General features: G+C 37.2%; 1 protein-coding gene across 5 annotated transcripts in view; it reads left to right on the top strand.

The window, feature by feature from the left end:
- PCDH19 (protocadherin 19) overlaps positions 1-15792 on the top strand; it is a 126157-nt gene that overhangs the window by 4923 nt on the left and 105442 nt on the right. For 2 of the 5 annotated variants that reach the window (XM_084869438.1, XM_084869434.1), the window contains exons 2-3: positions 1696-1836; positions 2524-2851. In XM_084869438.1, the coding sequence (XP_084725564.1) occupies positions 1696-1836; positions 2524-2851 (469 nt within the window). The remainder of the gene's footprint in view (positions 1-1695; positions 1837-2523; positions 2852-15792) is intronic. The other 3 variants (XM_084869437.1, XM_084869436.1, XM_084869435.1) reach the window with 2 other exon arrangements.

Here is a 15792-nt window from a genome sequence, read left to right as displayed (position 1 = left end):
ATAATACATGTAATTTTTTCCAGCAGTGTCTCATCGAAATGGTTGAAAAAATTGTTTAGTTTTCTGAAAATGAATGATATTGCTATTTCTAACCAAGGTGTATGTGCGCTTTCAACACACCTACACACCCAGTGTGTCTTTTGTGCCATCTGTGCTTGCATGCTAATCAGTCAAAATAGGTCTGATTTGTATTTTACATGATCTGAAATGCACACTTCTGTGAATTAGCGTCCCCTGAATATGTAACAGCCATGCAATTATTGTTTCCCTTTTACTATTCTCTGCGTTACACAAGTTAGTAGACAAATGCTAACCACACATGAATATCAATCAGGTGCCACAAAAGAGCAGCTGCAATGCCTCATAAATGCTTTAATCCTGTTACTACTGAAATGGCCATGACTTTTCTTTTTTTCAGCTCTGTCCTTTCAGATGGGAGACATGGAAATTAATATTGCTCTTCTACCTTTGAAACCTGCAAGGGCCAGTGGTGATTTTTATAGGGGAAAAATGCAGGGTCTATAAAATGTTATTTATATAGAAATAATGATAGAGGAGGCTCTTTTTAAGTCATTTTCTGAGCATAAAGTATATGCATAGGACCCTTTCCTTGATGAAAAAGAAATCAGTTTGTGATAAAGATATTGAAGGCTTTGCCACTTCTTGGTGATGTATGGCTAGAAGTGAGAGTTCTTTCCTAGAGGTTGCCAGGAAAATCACTAAACAGGGAGGAGAGCATTTGAATTGGAAAAAAAAAAGTCTCAGTGCTCTCCAACTTCACCCACATGTGAATTTTGTAAAGACCACTGTTCCCTGTGATGGTTTGGGATTAATCAAGTACAGTTTAATTAAATAATTGCTCAATACAGACAAGGCTGCCCAATGAATGCCTCAGCTAAATAATTGGGCAAGGCATTGCCAAACTTACCCATCATGGGTAAACAAAATGATTAGAACTTTCCATTGATTCAGTAAACAGATTAGAAAAGAAAATCAACCCTCATCCTGGGGTTTTGGGGATTTTATCTGCTCCCAAACCCCAGTAGCATCAGCTTGCTATCACTGCAAGCCAGCTTAAATACTGATCCAAAGGGTGAGGGGAACACAACTGTTTAACTCTTGAAAACCACAGGGACAGAGCAAGAATTTGCCTCTGGAGATATGTAATCTCCCTATGTGCTCAGACTTTTTAGAAAACAAAAGTTGAAGAGCTTGTCTTTCCATGTATTAGGCAGAGGTTTCTTGTTCTCAGCATCTGCAGAGCCTCCTCCTCAAATGCACCCTTTATGAGACTTGTGAGATGATCTGCAATTAATACTTGAATTGGGCTCTCTTTTTGTATTCAGACAATCAGCTTTGTCCAGTGAAAATACAGACACCGTCTTTCCCTTGCAAAGATCAACCTGTATTATTTATTAACCCTATTATTTTGCTGATTATTGCACAGAAATTGAATTTCCAACAATAGGCTGAATCATTGTGTGCAAAATAATAAGTGACTTTGATAATTTTGCTACATTTTAATGTATTTCTTTTGAGAAGTCTTAATGCTTGGTGTCTTTGGTGCACGTTGCTGGGTCTGCGTCAGTGTTAATTAAATTGAGCTCTTTATGTTCCAGTTGCAGCACAGCTGCTTGTAGGTACACCTGAATGGAGAAGGATGCTGAATGCACTAACCTTTAAATTCCTTTGCAGTAATTGTTTAACCATCACTTGTCTCCTGGGCTGTTTTATAAAAGGACAAAACAGCAAGTGTCAGCATTGCATCTCAATTTCTCCCATTAGCGAGGAGCAAGACAAAAAGGCTGAGGAGAAAGTGAGCCTAAGGGGAAAGAGGTAAAGAGGCATTTCCCCTCATTCAAATGGGTTTGGCTATCAGATTTCGCCTGGAGAGGTGGGGTGGGGAGGGGAGTGGAAAGGAGCAGGGCTATGGCCAAGGGAAGGAGGGTGTGGAAGAGAGGAGCCAAGAATGTGTTAACACAGGGTCTGTTTTCCTACCCCAGTCCTAAACTCATCAGGTCAATCATAGAGGAACCTGATTGAGGGTCTTGGCCACATGGAAAATGTTTGGAGGAACTGGAAAGAGGGTTATTTTTTATTTCCTTCTACCTCTTTTTCAGTTTAATTAAGACTTGCTTCTTCATTCACCCAGGAGTGACTTTGGCTTGCAGGGAAGCTCCAGATTTGAGCATTTTCATGCTTTTGCTCCCATAGCTTCAACTTTCCCATCCCCCCATCCTTGCTAAATGGGCACTCTCAATGAAAAAATTCCAAATCCAAAGTACAGAAAATTTTTTTGCGGGGGGAGGGGGTGTGGGCAGTTATTATTTTTAATAAGAAAACTTTATGGCCCTCAGCTTGTTTTCCAATGTAAAGAGCACAGGGAGGAACCCGATGATGTAATGCACCCAAATAAGAAGCTGGAGTAGAGATGGGTGCAACTTCTGGGGTGCTTAATGTTTATTAATCAATGCATGGTTTGGGAGGGCGTTAGCGATACATCCTGCCTTTTCTGTCACATAGAATCGCTGAGTACTCCTATGGGCATCAAAAGAAATCAAGCAAGAAGAAAAAAATCAGTAAGAATGACATTCGCCTTGTACCCCGGGATGTGGAGGAGACAGACAAGATGAACGTTGTCAGTTGCTCCTCCCTGACCTCGTCCCTCAACTATTTCGACTACCACCAGCAGACACTGCCCCTGGGCTGCCGCCGCTCTGAGAGCACTTTCCTGAATGTGGAGAACCAGAATACCCGCAATACCAGTGCCAACCACATCTATCATCACTCTTTCAACAGCCAGGGCCCCCAGCAGCCAGACCTGATCATCAATGGTGTGCCTCTGCCTGAGGTGAGTGCAACTAAATGGCACTGAGAGGTTTACCCAAAGTTTTTCCCATAGGTCCCTACACTGGCACCTTCTCTGGCAGGAATAGAAAGGGCTTCTCTGCCTAAGCCCGTTTCCATTATCAAGGTCTGCTACCGGTGTTTCTTGGGACAAAGGGTAACTCAACATATTGGGCCTTTATAGGGGTGGGTTTTGGGAGTGGGAACTCAAGGGGGCTGCACCTTTGAAATACCTAGTATTCTGGCATAATATGAGTTTGCTCCACCTGTTTCAAATAGGGCATGTTTGCCAGCTAGTTAAAGTGGCAGAGAAAGAGTCAAGTAGTGTTAAAGACGGATTAACAATGAAATGCTCAGAAACCAATTTCCCAGGGTGAGGGTGATTCAGCCCCCTTCTTTGGTCATATGCTTGCTTTGCCAAAAATATGGATGGGATGGTAAAAAGAAGGCTAGCAAAAAATTTAAAAAGCCACTTTGTCATTTCTTGGTAGGTCTTATGGTGATGTTTGACAAACGAGGAGCTTAAAACTGTCACTAATAATGAAAATTTCAGGGATTAACCATGCATTTGAATTAGCTGTTTATCTTTACTGAGAATGAGTGTTTTAAAATGGAAGCATTCTTTAAAAAACATTATATGGTCTAATGTTTGACATCTATGGAAATATCTCAGGGAAAGAGGCTGAAAATGTGGATGATGGTGGGTGTGTGACTGGGTGAAAAACTATAAATACAGTTCTAAAGTTGATTTTATTTTTCTATGAATTGTTTAAATCCCTCTTTGGTTGAAAATTTGATGCACTGGGAGGCATATGCCCTCTTCCAGGCCACTAATGCAACACCATACTGCATAATTGGAATACTGCACACTTGGAGGGTACTTCCACATTTAATAAAGCACCTTCTCAACCACTGTCTCCTTTAATTCTTACAATTAGGGTCTTGATACATTGCCCTTCAATAGATGATAAAATGGAGATCCAGTGATGTTATGGAATTTGTTCAGACTCACTCACAGAGCAGCTCGGTGAATGCTCTTTCAGTGACACCTTCCTGCTTCAGAAATAATTCAGCCTGACATACCTAGGCTATGATGCATACAAAATGGGCACAATAGAGAGGGAGAGATGGTGCTTTGAGTGGAATAAGATAGACCATGATTTTGAATCTGGGGGACACCTCTTGCTATAGAATCCCTCTGAGTCTCTGTTTTCTCATCTACAAAATGGGCACATCTACCACACAAGGTTGGTCCATGGAAAATATGATGTTGCACAATGTAAAGGATCTGACACATAGGTGTCTTTTAAATAGGACGATAATTGGAGAATCACTGTTGCAATAGTCTGTAAAACTAAGTGTGACTCCCTAGGCACTTGTAACCAAAGAGGAATTTAGGCTGGTTCTATATAGGTAATACCTACAAGGTGGTGTGGTTAGAGTATTGATATTGGATATATATAAGCAATAGAGGTAAAAAGTTATGGGTTTGAGTGCTGCTGTTATTGCTTGTGGAGATGTACAAAAGACAGAATCCTGAGGGCTTGGTGATTAGTTATGCAATCAATTCAAGGTTCTAGAGAAATTTGAGCCTAGATGTCTATGAGATACGTGGAAGGGGCAGGAGACATATGACAATGTCTGCACCTAAAGTCTTGGTGTTCTTTCTAAAATTATCCTATGGCAGGATTAAACAAAGTATTGCTCTAATTATTTAGAAAAGCCATTGAAAATCTGAATTATGATCCTAACCCTGACTATAAAGCTAGATGTTCTCCTTATTTAACAAAATCACATAGATATAGTATCTAGGGCTAGTCAGCGCCAAGACAGTGTGTACTAAACACAGTGCGGTTAAGTGTATATTTCTAACATATGACAAACCCATTCTGAAAGGGTTTAGACCCACATACAGCCATGCATGAATTAGTCAATTTAACCTGAATATGTCACAAAGTCCCACATAAGGAAAATGGCACTTCTCTTTTTCTTCTCATACTAGAGGCCCCTCAATGTGGATTAGGTAGAATACTTGAGGTACAGTGAACTCTATAGATGAGTGGGAATGTTTGATTTATAAATACAACTAATATCTTTTGAGTGTGTACTCCCTGTAAGGGTCTTCTCTAGGGTCCAGTGTTTGAGAAATAAAGAAGATGGTCTCTGATATCAAGGAATGCTCATTCAAATTGGGGAGGCAAGCAAACAAATAGGTGATTTGCATGGAGTGATAAGTGCTACTAGTGGTTAAAATGGGATATTCGCCTTTCCTAGGATAGTAATACACTGATGTATTTCCTACATTTTCTTTATTAATTAATGGATTAATTTAAGAAACAAACACTTATTACAGAGTGATAAGTACTACAATGTGATAAATATAAGATTCTATGGAAGTCTCTATTAGATCTTATGACACTTATTTTTTCATGAAACAATTGTTATTTCATTAAACCATTTTTTATTAATTCAACCTGGTAGCATTTATTGCATACTTATATAGTAATATGCCAGGCACTGTACTACTTGCCTAGGATATAAAAATAAAACACTTGATCTTTGACTCCAGGGAGCTTACCTAGAGACAGACAAATAAACAAATCATTTCAAATCAGGATAACATCTCTTTCCTGAACATATATTACATTCTTACTCTCCATATTGGAGCCAAAGATAAGTATACATTAGGTTCCTCTGCAGATAAACCCATTCTGTTCCTTTCATTAGCTGCAGTACAGTTTTAGGGCTAACTAGCAATGCCATTTTAGGGGAGTTAGAACTTCCCTCACAGAACTCCATCACACTTTGAAGTTTATAACCTTGGTATTAGAACAAATTGATCAGCATTCTTTCTACTGTATGCTCAGTTGTGCGACAGGTACCATGAGAATCCCAAATAAATATAAGAGGTAGATGCTTTCCTTACAAAGTTCTTAGTCTAGGTGGGGAGCTAAGAACAACCACTATATTTTGCTGCAAACAATACAAGTGTTTCTACTTTGTAGGCTTCTTAGTATTCCCTTTCTCCTCCTTCCATGCTAGACCTGCTATAATTTATATGTAGATTTACTCTTGAGCTCTCAAAGTTTGGTGCTGATTTGGGCTTATCTTTTGCATTAGCGTGCAATTGTGGACACACCTGAGCGTTGTTGGCTCTAGAAATCAACAATGTGACTTTAAATGCCATTAAGGAAGGAAGGTAAAAGGAATGGAGCATTTTCTGGAAAACTGAAGGTTAACCTTTAGTATTACAGAGATAATCTTGCCCAGATTGTATTAGTATATCATTATTTACCAGTCCCCTGATGATGGTGAGGAAATAAGTTAAATGGATTTTGTGGCTTTGTACACAAATTTGAGGAGGAAAAGTGAAGGATGTCTTTGCTGTTGACAGAAGTTTTGTAGAATTAGTGATGTTCAGGTATCTCTTAAATATTTTACATTGAAAGCTGAGGATTCATTCATTGGAATTCTGGTTTATTTCGTCCATAGATTAAGTATATGTGTAATTGAATGTGTGTGTGTGTGTGTGTGTGTGTGTGTGTGTGTGTGTGTGTGTAGGGGCGAGTGTGTATGGTATGGAGGGTGAAGAGAGGGAAAGGGAAGTTTAAAGAAAGAATGGAGGAGAAAGAAGGTTTGTCAATTTGCTAAGATTTTTTCTAAAAAACATTCAAATTTTTTAGAGGCTTCTTAGTATGGCAAATGACTTGTATTTCAATCTTATATAACAGAAGCATGTCTAGTGAGCTCCATTGGATGCTCAAAAGTGTAACTTCTTTGTATATCGGTATTCCTGCATTTCCTTATTTGTCACCCAGGCTGTGGTCATTGCTGAAGAAAAAAAAATGCAATTCATTTCTTCCACTTGTAATGGAGACTGGGTGAGACCTTTTCCTGTCTTCAGAAGGGGTGAAATGACCCAAACACTCAGTCTCTTTGATGAGGCATTTAAACTTTTAGTTTTCTAATGTTAAATATTTCTAAATTGACAGCACTAAGAGAGTGATAATGGACAAGATATTCAAGAATTCTAATCATAGGTGTATAGGGACTTAAATTTTGGTTTCAAAATGAATCTTGAGTTCTCTATTTTTTTTTTTTTTACCTTTTGTTAGCAAACAGCAGCATCTTTGATATGAGATTTTCTAAGGGTGTCTGCATGATCTCTATGGTCACTCACCAAACAGTTTCATAAATAGCAGTGTAGTACCGGTGGGAGAGCTTGCAGCACAAGGATGTATGTGACAGACTGAATTGAATGCTTCCAATTATCCTACCAAAAGTCTCAATGCATGTTATCTTAGAGCAAGTAATAAAACTAAAGCACCAATTAGGCTTTGAAGAAAATAAGAAAAAAAATATAGCTCGGTATGCTTTGGTCCCTAAAACAGAGTTTTAAAGTTAGGGATTTGCAGTGATTTGAATGAAAGTCTAGGCTAAGAAACTAGAAAAGCAGCCACAAACCTGTCAGATAACAGATTTAGAAATCACTAGAAAATAAATGAGTATGTTGAGGCTGGCTTGGATAATAAAATAGAAAATAGCACAAAGCACTCACTACTTCCAATTAAAACCAACAAACACTTCAGTGAGTGTTTTTTACTTTACTTTCTTTGTTATGACAGGGGTTTGGAACCATCTAAGTCTTATCCCTAGGAGTCAAAAGTAAGCTCCAGGCTGCAGAAAGAAGCAATGGAAAATATCTTTTCAAGACTGCTTAGTCCAATTTTCTTTTACACTTTGGGTGGTGATCACACAATGGAGTATAGAGATGTTGTATTATAAAGTTTTACACCTGAAATTTATATAATGTTACTAATAGAAGTTACTCCAATAAGTTTAATTTTAAAAATCGATGGCTCTACTTCTACTAAGACATTCTAGGGTCACCCATTACCTATATTGTACCTTATTAGCCAGTTTGAAATCTAACCCAGGTAGTGTGTTTCCCAGTGGGGATCCGCTTGCAAGATGTGTTCTAGAATAAACCGTTATTCTGTCGTCTCCATGCAACTGCCACAGAACTCAATTAGTTATTTGCTAATTTATTATTACCATTCCTTATTGGCAATTAACTGGTTACCTTAGAGATCATCTCTTTCCCCATACACCTTCACCAAAGGTGAGCTCAGACAGAGGCTTGCTAATGATCCTGAGATTTCTCTCCCTAGGGGACTGGAGGTAGGACATTTTTCATAGAGGGCTCTGAGGCTTTGGAATTCCTCTTATCAGAGGACCACTTGTTTGGGTCCCTGGGGCTGCTCCTAGTTTTTCTCTGATTGTCAGTCAGACTTATAATGTGAGAGGACCCATAGACTTTTGCCTCCTTAACCCTGCCCTAGTCTTTGCTGTGACTTTAGTATACTGTGCCCAGGGCTGAAGCAAGGGGGTTGGAGTATCATTTGTTAGGAATTAGGGGACTGAAAAGTATGAAGTCACCTCTTGGCAAAGCTGGAATCTTTCACTTATGGCAATGCAGTGGATCTGAGGCGTCTTCCTGGAGTTTCAGATGTTGAACCCTCTGCATGTGTATCAGTTTCCAGGGCTTAGGGAAGGCCAAACTTGGCAGGATCAAGTGTCTCAGATGTGGGTAAATGAAGTCATTTGTACAAGAGACCTGTGTGTGAGAGGCGGGAAGCTGGCTCTGGAGCTGCCATTTTCCCCCACTGAGAGGAGCTTGATTTCTTGCTGTGTGACTGGCTGGCCTTTAATGTGAGCCTCATTTACTTCGAACAATGGAGAGGCTTGAAGTGAAAGTCCCAGAGGATCAGTTGTTTGTAGAGGAAAATGCTCTTCAAGTTACATTTCCTTTTTGGCTGTTGTGTAGTTACGAGTAGTTTTTGTGTGGGCTGCATGATGAGGGTCACTCTGTTTCCAGTGGGTGTAGCCAGGCTGCAAGTGCCTCCCTAGGTTTCCCCACGGAATGGTGAGAAAAGTACTGAAGCTATGTGAAGAACAGCTCTGCCAGGTCCAGGAACTTGGGCTCCAACTTGCTAGTATTCAGCATTTTGCTTAAAAATATTGGCTAGGACTACACCACTCCATAGCACTCCCAGAAAAGGTATCGGAATGGACCAGCATTTCCACTTTATAAGCATGAAAATGGAATTACAGAAAAGGCAAACGACTCATCCAGGCCCACAATTGGACTTCATTTTGCTTGGCAGACATTCCTCCGGTGAAACTTTAAAGTGTTTTCTGCCATGTAATAGAAATTGGGTTCTACAGGAGGACCTTTGAATCGCAGTGTGTTCCTGAAAAGCTGTGCAGCAATCGAGTGTTTGTTTTATAAATTAGACCCCCCATGTTAACCATGTTGGTGACAATCCATATTTATAGGAATCCTGTGGTGGATTGTTTTGCAAAAGAAAGAGCCCTTGTGTAATGGGGATGATCAACTTCTGACTAATTTCCATTACAAGTAAATCTGGATTGTCACATACCTTATTTGCTTAAAGTGAGATTTCTCACTTGGCAAGATTTACAAAACCTTTGGAAGGTGGGCTAATTCACTAATCCCTTGGATTTTCACTGTTTAGCTTTCCTTTTTGATTTTCACTTAATTAGAAAAACATTTAATTATGTAATATTTAAAACACATGGAGTCCAGAGAAAACAGATACATATCTCCCAAATGTAAGACACTTAATATTTGTTCCAGATTTTAAAAAATGAAATAGAAGGTTACAGCTACCCCACTCCCATCTTATTCCTATCTCTTCACATTTTTATGTCTGTGGCTGGAAGAACAGAATCATAACAGGAATGTTTTTGGTACTTTTTGTCTTCGGTGTTTCACTTGCTTCTGAAAGAGATAGCTCCCACTTTAAAGATCCCAAATCAATAAGGGCTTCCTGAATCGAGTAGATCCTGGGAATTACTTTGGAAGAGCTCTTTTAGGCTTCCTTTAAATTCAGCATTTGGGAAGGAAGAACATTTTTCAGAAATAAAAAAATCAGAGTGAAAGTTTGACAGATTGACAGACATATGGATGTTAGGATCAGTTGTCTTTAGTTTTGAGCAGATCATTTGAAATTGAAGTAGACAAGGAGCTTAGTGTGAGGCCTGCATTCTCCTTGAGCTGTGTTCATGGACTAGCACCAGGGTTTCTTCGTGTGGGATGTTTAAGCACTTGCCTTGATGTGCATAGTCTCTGGATGCTCCATTAAGTCTCTGAATGCCAGGGTGGCCAGTTTTCAGCTTCTCCCACAGGGGCCCATCTGTCTACTGTTCTGTGACAAGATGCTCTCACTCACTACCACTAGCACTGGCCTTGGCGGTCTCTGCTTCCTGGATTATTTTCACTCCTAAATCTGATTTCCAGAGCATGAAGGGCACCTCTTCTCAGAGTGTGTAGTTTCCTCTTCTGAATAAAATGAATTCCCTGTGTAAGTTGGCAGGAAGATAAAGTCAATCTAAGGGGCAGATTTTCCCTTTAGGTAGGTAGGTGTGTGTGTGTGTGTGTGTGTGTGTGTGTGTGTGTGTGTATGAGAGAGAGAGAGAAAGAGAGAGAGAGAGAGAGAGAGAGAGAGAGAGAGAGAGAGAGAGAGAGAGAGAGAGAGAGAGAGAGAGAGAGAGAGAGAAGACATTGTGTGTCTCTCACCCACTTATTCTGCCTCTGTGGTGATGGAGCCTTTAGGGGGTGGCCTTATGGTACACAGTCTATGAGATTATGTCTTAAAAATCCTACTCCCCAACTTTGATATCCAGCTGGTTGTCACCATAGGAAAAACTTAGAAGCCTATTCATAACAGGGTGTGATTTCCCTAAATGTGAGGTTAAGGCACTCCAATTTGATAAAGTGCAGGGACAGATCTCATGGGGACTATTTTAAGTTAAGTAATGGGCAGCCAAATAATTATTTTGTTAATAAATTTCAACTTCAGAAAAACTTATAGGGACTTTTAATATATTGGACATATATTTTTCTGAGGCTTAGTTTCTCTTTTGTCTCTTTGGGCATAATTTTACTTCAAGCCTTTCTCTTCCTCTTTAATTCACTTGGCTTGAGGAAATCTGGTTTGAGTTGCCTATATGTACAGGCACTTTGCTATAAACCATATCTTTTCTAAGTTAGATGCATGAGTAGGGAGACTAGATTAAATTGCATTTAGAGTGATGGGTTTAACCTTTAAGCAACTCTTTTTTTTTTTTCAATGAAAGATGTCTGTAATCTAGTATTCATATGTGAAACTTGACATGTTTTAGGGAGACAGGACTCTGGAAATGCAGGGATAAACAGATGCATCTGGATATAGGTAATGGAAGACTGATTTCCCCCTCTGTGCTGCACTCAGAAAACTGGCATTGACTATGATCTTGCTGTACTGGTCATTTCTTTAATTAGTTCATTTCCATTTTCTCAAATATGGACTTTTGAGTGATGAAGTGCACCAATGGCACTGTTTGTTCCTAAGAACATAGAGGAGAGAATATGATGTCATTAGTATTAAATAATGACTTTTTCATAGTGGGTTTTTGTCTGATCTTTTAATTGCTAAATAATATAATAGTTGTGGCTCTTTAGAAACAAATCTAAAATATAAAACACCAATTTTCTGTGTAACGTGTGAGCTTGCTAACGAGATGTGTGTCCCCTTACACCTCTAGGTCACTCTAATTTTGCATCTACTGATAATTCTTTAGAAATGGAAAAAGGTGTGTGCTTTGTTGCAGTAAGAAATACAATAAGGTAATACCTGCAGTGGAAAGAAAACTAAACTGCCTTTGCATAAACTACTATTATACATTGTAATATCTTATAAAACTGGTAAGCTAGAAATACTATGGCACTGGGAATTACTGAAATGGCATCAGGGGGCTTGGTCTTTGCACATCTGACCATCTGGCATCTCAAGAAGAGATCATGGAAGGTGAAGAAAAACAGGAACTGCAAAGGTCTGTGGCTGTGAATGGTGTCAGATTTGGTGGCTCATGGGATAAAAAAATCTGTGTGACTCTTGCAATACCTTGCTCTCCTCACTCTTTGACCCTAACAAGCTCCAACAGAACAGTTATCTCTAATATGTGAGTGACCCTAAGTCACTGTATCCCCAAAGATAACAATCTAGAAGTCTATAATTTTGGAATAAGGGAAGAGGTCACTAGTAAAAAAAAAAATTAGAAACCTCATAAAAAAGGAGATTTAGTTTATTGAAAGCTATTATTATTAAGAAAATCAGACTTTAGGACATCAAGGATTCTAAAGACAAAACTAAACAGATGCTGATTTGGTCAGGAGATTTCCAAGTTCTCTTGCAACTCTGAGTGTAATTCTGTGAATTTTGCAGCATTGGTTTGAGGGTCTTTATACAGCATTAAGGTTTGAGTCCTTGTAATGACAGTGTCTGCTCTGTAGGTATTAAGGGTAAGGAACTTAGTTAAAGTAGGTGACACAATAGCCCTTTAACTTTTAAATGAGAGTGACATATTCTGTGTCTAATGTGAGTTGTGAGTGTGTACATCAAAATTCAGTAGCCTCCCCATTCAAATAGGTCTCCATGTCTAATGTGAGTTTTATTATAAAGGCAGCAATGACTATACTAAGCTTGCCTCAGTTAGTCTGTGCTTGTTCTAGAGATGAGTAGGAGATACACTCCCCTTGTCTGGCAAACCAGACCTTTCAGAAGAATACAAATTCACTTAAATATAAATTGTATTGATTATCACATGACCTCAAAATTCACAGAGCTGGAAGTCACTGTGATCTTTTTAAGTTAGATATTCTTGAGAACTATTTTGTATATCATGATAAATTATCTAACCTTTCATGCTGTTGAAGGCCATACATTATGGAAATAAGCAGCTTTTTATTCTATTCTAAGGTCAGTCTAACCAAATTATGCAACTTCTAATGCAATTGCTTGAAGCTTCCACTTTGAAAGTTTTCTCATTTTAATACCTTGCAACAGAGATATATATTTTAACTACAATTTGTGCTTAACAATATATTTTACTGATTGTCATCCTCTTTGTAGCATTTGTTGGCATGAGAGGCAGTTTAAAATGTCTTTCTCATTTTACTCTTTGTTATAGATAATCAGCAAAAATCAGAATTGAATAAAAATGTGTTTTTGTGTGCATGTAATTTTTTTAAAAAAATTTCTTTATTAAGGGATCACATATTTGTCCTCATACCCCCATCCCCACCCCAAACCCCTTGTGCATGTTATTTTTAATTTCAAGCCATAGGAGTCTAAGTGAGCCCTACAGAATCTATATATATGGGGCACTTGGGGTTTTGCTTGAGAGCCAAAATGAGGTAGATTTTCTTTTAATATAGATTTGATTCTAGGATTATTAAACTCAATGCATGTTGGAGGCTGACGGATTGCATTTAGTAGGATTTGGGGCACTGTTTATAACAGAGCAATCTATTTTTTTTTTTTTAGGAAGTAAACTGTTCTTTCAGGAGAAGGAAGGTCAGTTGGGGAGCACTTGGGAGGTTCTGTTTTACTTTTAATACCCATAAAGATGATTTTTCAGGGATTCCTTTAAGGTAGGGCTAATTCAGTGTAATTATTTTTGTATAGCGTCAGGAGTTATTAATTATGTTTTGTTACTGATGAGTTTCTACAGTGGTCATGGTTCTGTGCACTTAAAGGGTATTAATTTATTCTAGGTAGAGCCTAGTTATCTATGATGCTTTGCCTCTAGACTTTAGTGAATGGACTTGTTGTTTAATAGTGGGTGTCTTTTCAAGAAAAAATATGTTGGCTTGAAAATATTCATCCATTCACCTATCCAATAAATATTTGTAGATAATTATTTATTGACCAACCCTTACTCAGATATGAGGAATATAGAGAAAGTATAAGCAGTACCTACCCCCATAGCTTATATTGTCACTGAAGAGACTAGAGGTTAAACATATTTAAAAAACTGGTGTGGCTCAGTGGTTGAGCAGATGCCTGGGTTAAGGGCTCGATCCCCAGTAGGAGTCATGCAGGAGGCAGCCTATCGATGATTCCCTCTCATCATTGATCTTTCTATCTCTCTATCCCTCTCACTTCCTCTCTCTGAAATCAATAACAACATATTAAAAAAAGAAAACAAAATAAATGGCTAAAGTAATGATTATTCACTAAGTGATACTATGTAATTGATTAACAATTGGAAAAAAAGTATGTTTTTCCCCATTATATGAGAATATAAATTCAACATGGATTAAAAACTAAAACTTTAAGATGAAAACTCAAATAATAAAATTATTAAAAGAAAACATAAAATTCATCTAATCTTGAAATTGAATAAAACTTTGGAAGTATAAAAGAATCAGAAATGAGTGCAAAGAAAAATGCCAGCAGCTTTGACTATGTCAAACTTTAAAAAGTCTGTATGTCCAAAAATATCATAAGCTAAGTAAAAAAATAAATGATAGCAGACAAATAACCTATATTTTTTAATTTTACATATAATTACAGGGTGCTTATTACTATGTGCTAGTCAGTATTTAAGGTGCTGGGGCTACAACAGTGAACAAAACAAAGATCCTGATTCATTGAGTTTATATTTTTATGGGCACAAACAACAAGCAAATAAATATATATGTTAGGTGGATAAAGATATATGTTCTCCTGGGAATGAGGATTCTCTAGGAAGGTCAGCAAAGACATCTTGGATAAGGAGACATTTAAGCAAACCCCTCAATATAGAAAGAGTTCTTACAATTCAATAAATAAGACAAATAACCACAATATAAAAATAATGCAATGTTCACAAATAGATAATTCATAAAGAAGCTTTACAAATGACAAGTATATATGAAAGTATTACAACCTTAGTAATTGAATAATAGCAGTAGAATGACATTAACTTTTAATTACAAACACTATATATTCTTATTAAAAATTCAAGCAAGTGTATAAAATAGAAGTCTCCACAACTTTCTCCTCACCAATCCATTACCTCAGGGAAACCCCAGACAATTTTATATGCAAGTTGTCATTTTTTAACTTATCAAATTAAGAAAGTTTTAGAAAATATACTAAACATTGATAAAGGTGTGATTATTATACTAGTACTCTGTTACATGGAGTATAACTGATAGAATTGAAATTGATATAATATTTCTTGGGGGTAATTTGTAAATACACATTAAAAACCCTAAAATATCTAGCACTTCTTCCTCTGGAAGTTATCCTAAGGAAATAATTTTAGATCGCTTAGAAATTCATGTCCAAGGGTGTTAATCTCAGCATAATTTATAGAAATAAAATATTGGAAATATCCTAAATATCATTGATATGTGAATGACATTTTTTTATGTTGCATATATTGCTAGACTACCATGAAGCCATTAAAATAATATTTTGAGGAATAGTTAGTGGTATACACTCATGGTATAGCATACATTAATTGAAAAATTCAGTAGACAAAACGGCATGTGTAGATTGATTCCAATTGTTTAAAAAATATATATATGCATAGACAAAAATACAGGAAGGAAAACTACCTAAGCATTAATAATTATCTCAGGTCTCAGAAAATCAGGTGATTTTTACTTTTAAATATATTTTCTAATTTCCCAAATTTTCCACATTAGACATGTATTATTTTTGAGATAAGAAAAATCATTACTTAAAGAAGTTAACTATTATACTATATAGTTTATATTAATGACCAAATATGTGTCATAGGCAGTATTAAAATTATTTATTTTCATTTTTCAATCAGATCATACCTTCTAAAATTTCCTTCTTATTTTCCTTTTTGGTGCTCTCACTCAGATGATAACAGGTATGAAGATTTGCATTTAAAAATAATCATTTTCTTTACAGTTTATCTTTTAAATATTTTAAATAATGCTATGAAACATATTTTTCCTTCTTCACTCTTCTTGCCCATATGTATACCCTTGTAAAAGTAGATTTGTCTTACTAGTGTTAGACATCTGGTCCACAAATTTTATTTTTAGAATAAGAAATTTTAAAATAGCAACATTTG

The sequence above is a fragment of the Pipistrellus hanaki genome (assembly GCF_964339955.1).
Source record: "Pipistrellus hanaki genome assembly, chromosome: X".
NCBI classification, from domain to species: Eukaryota; Metazoa; Chordata; class Mammalia; order Chiroptera; family Vespertilionidae; genus Pipistrellus; species Pipistrellus hanaki.
The sequence above is the reverse complement of the archived record's forward strand: the minus strand, read 5'-3'. Positions and strand labels throughout refer to the sequence as shown.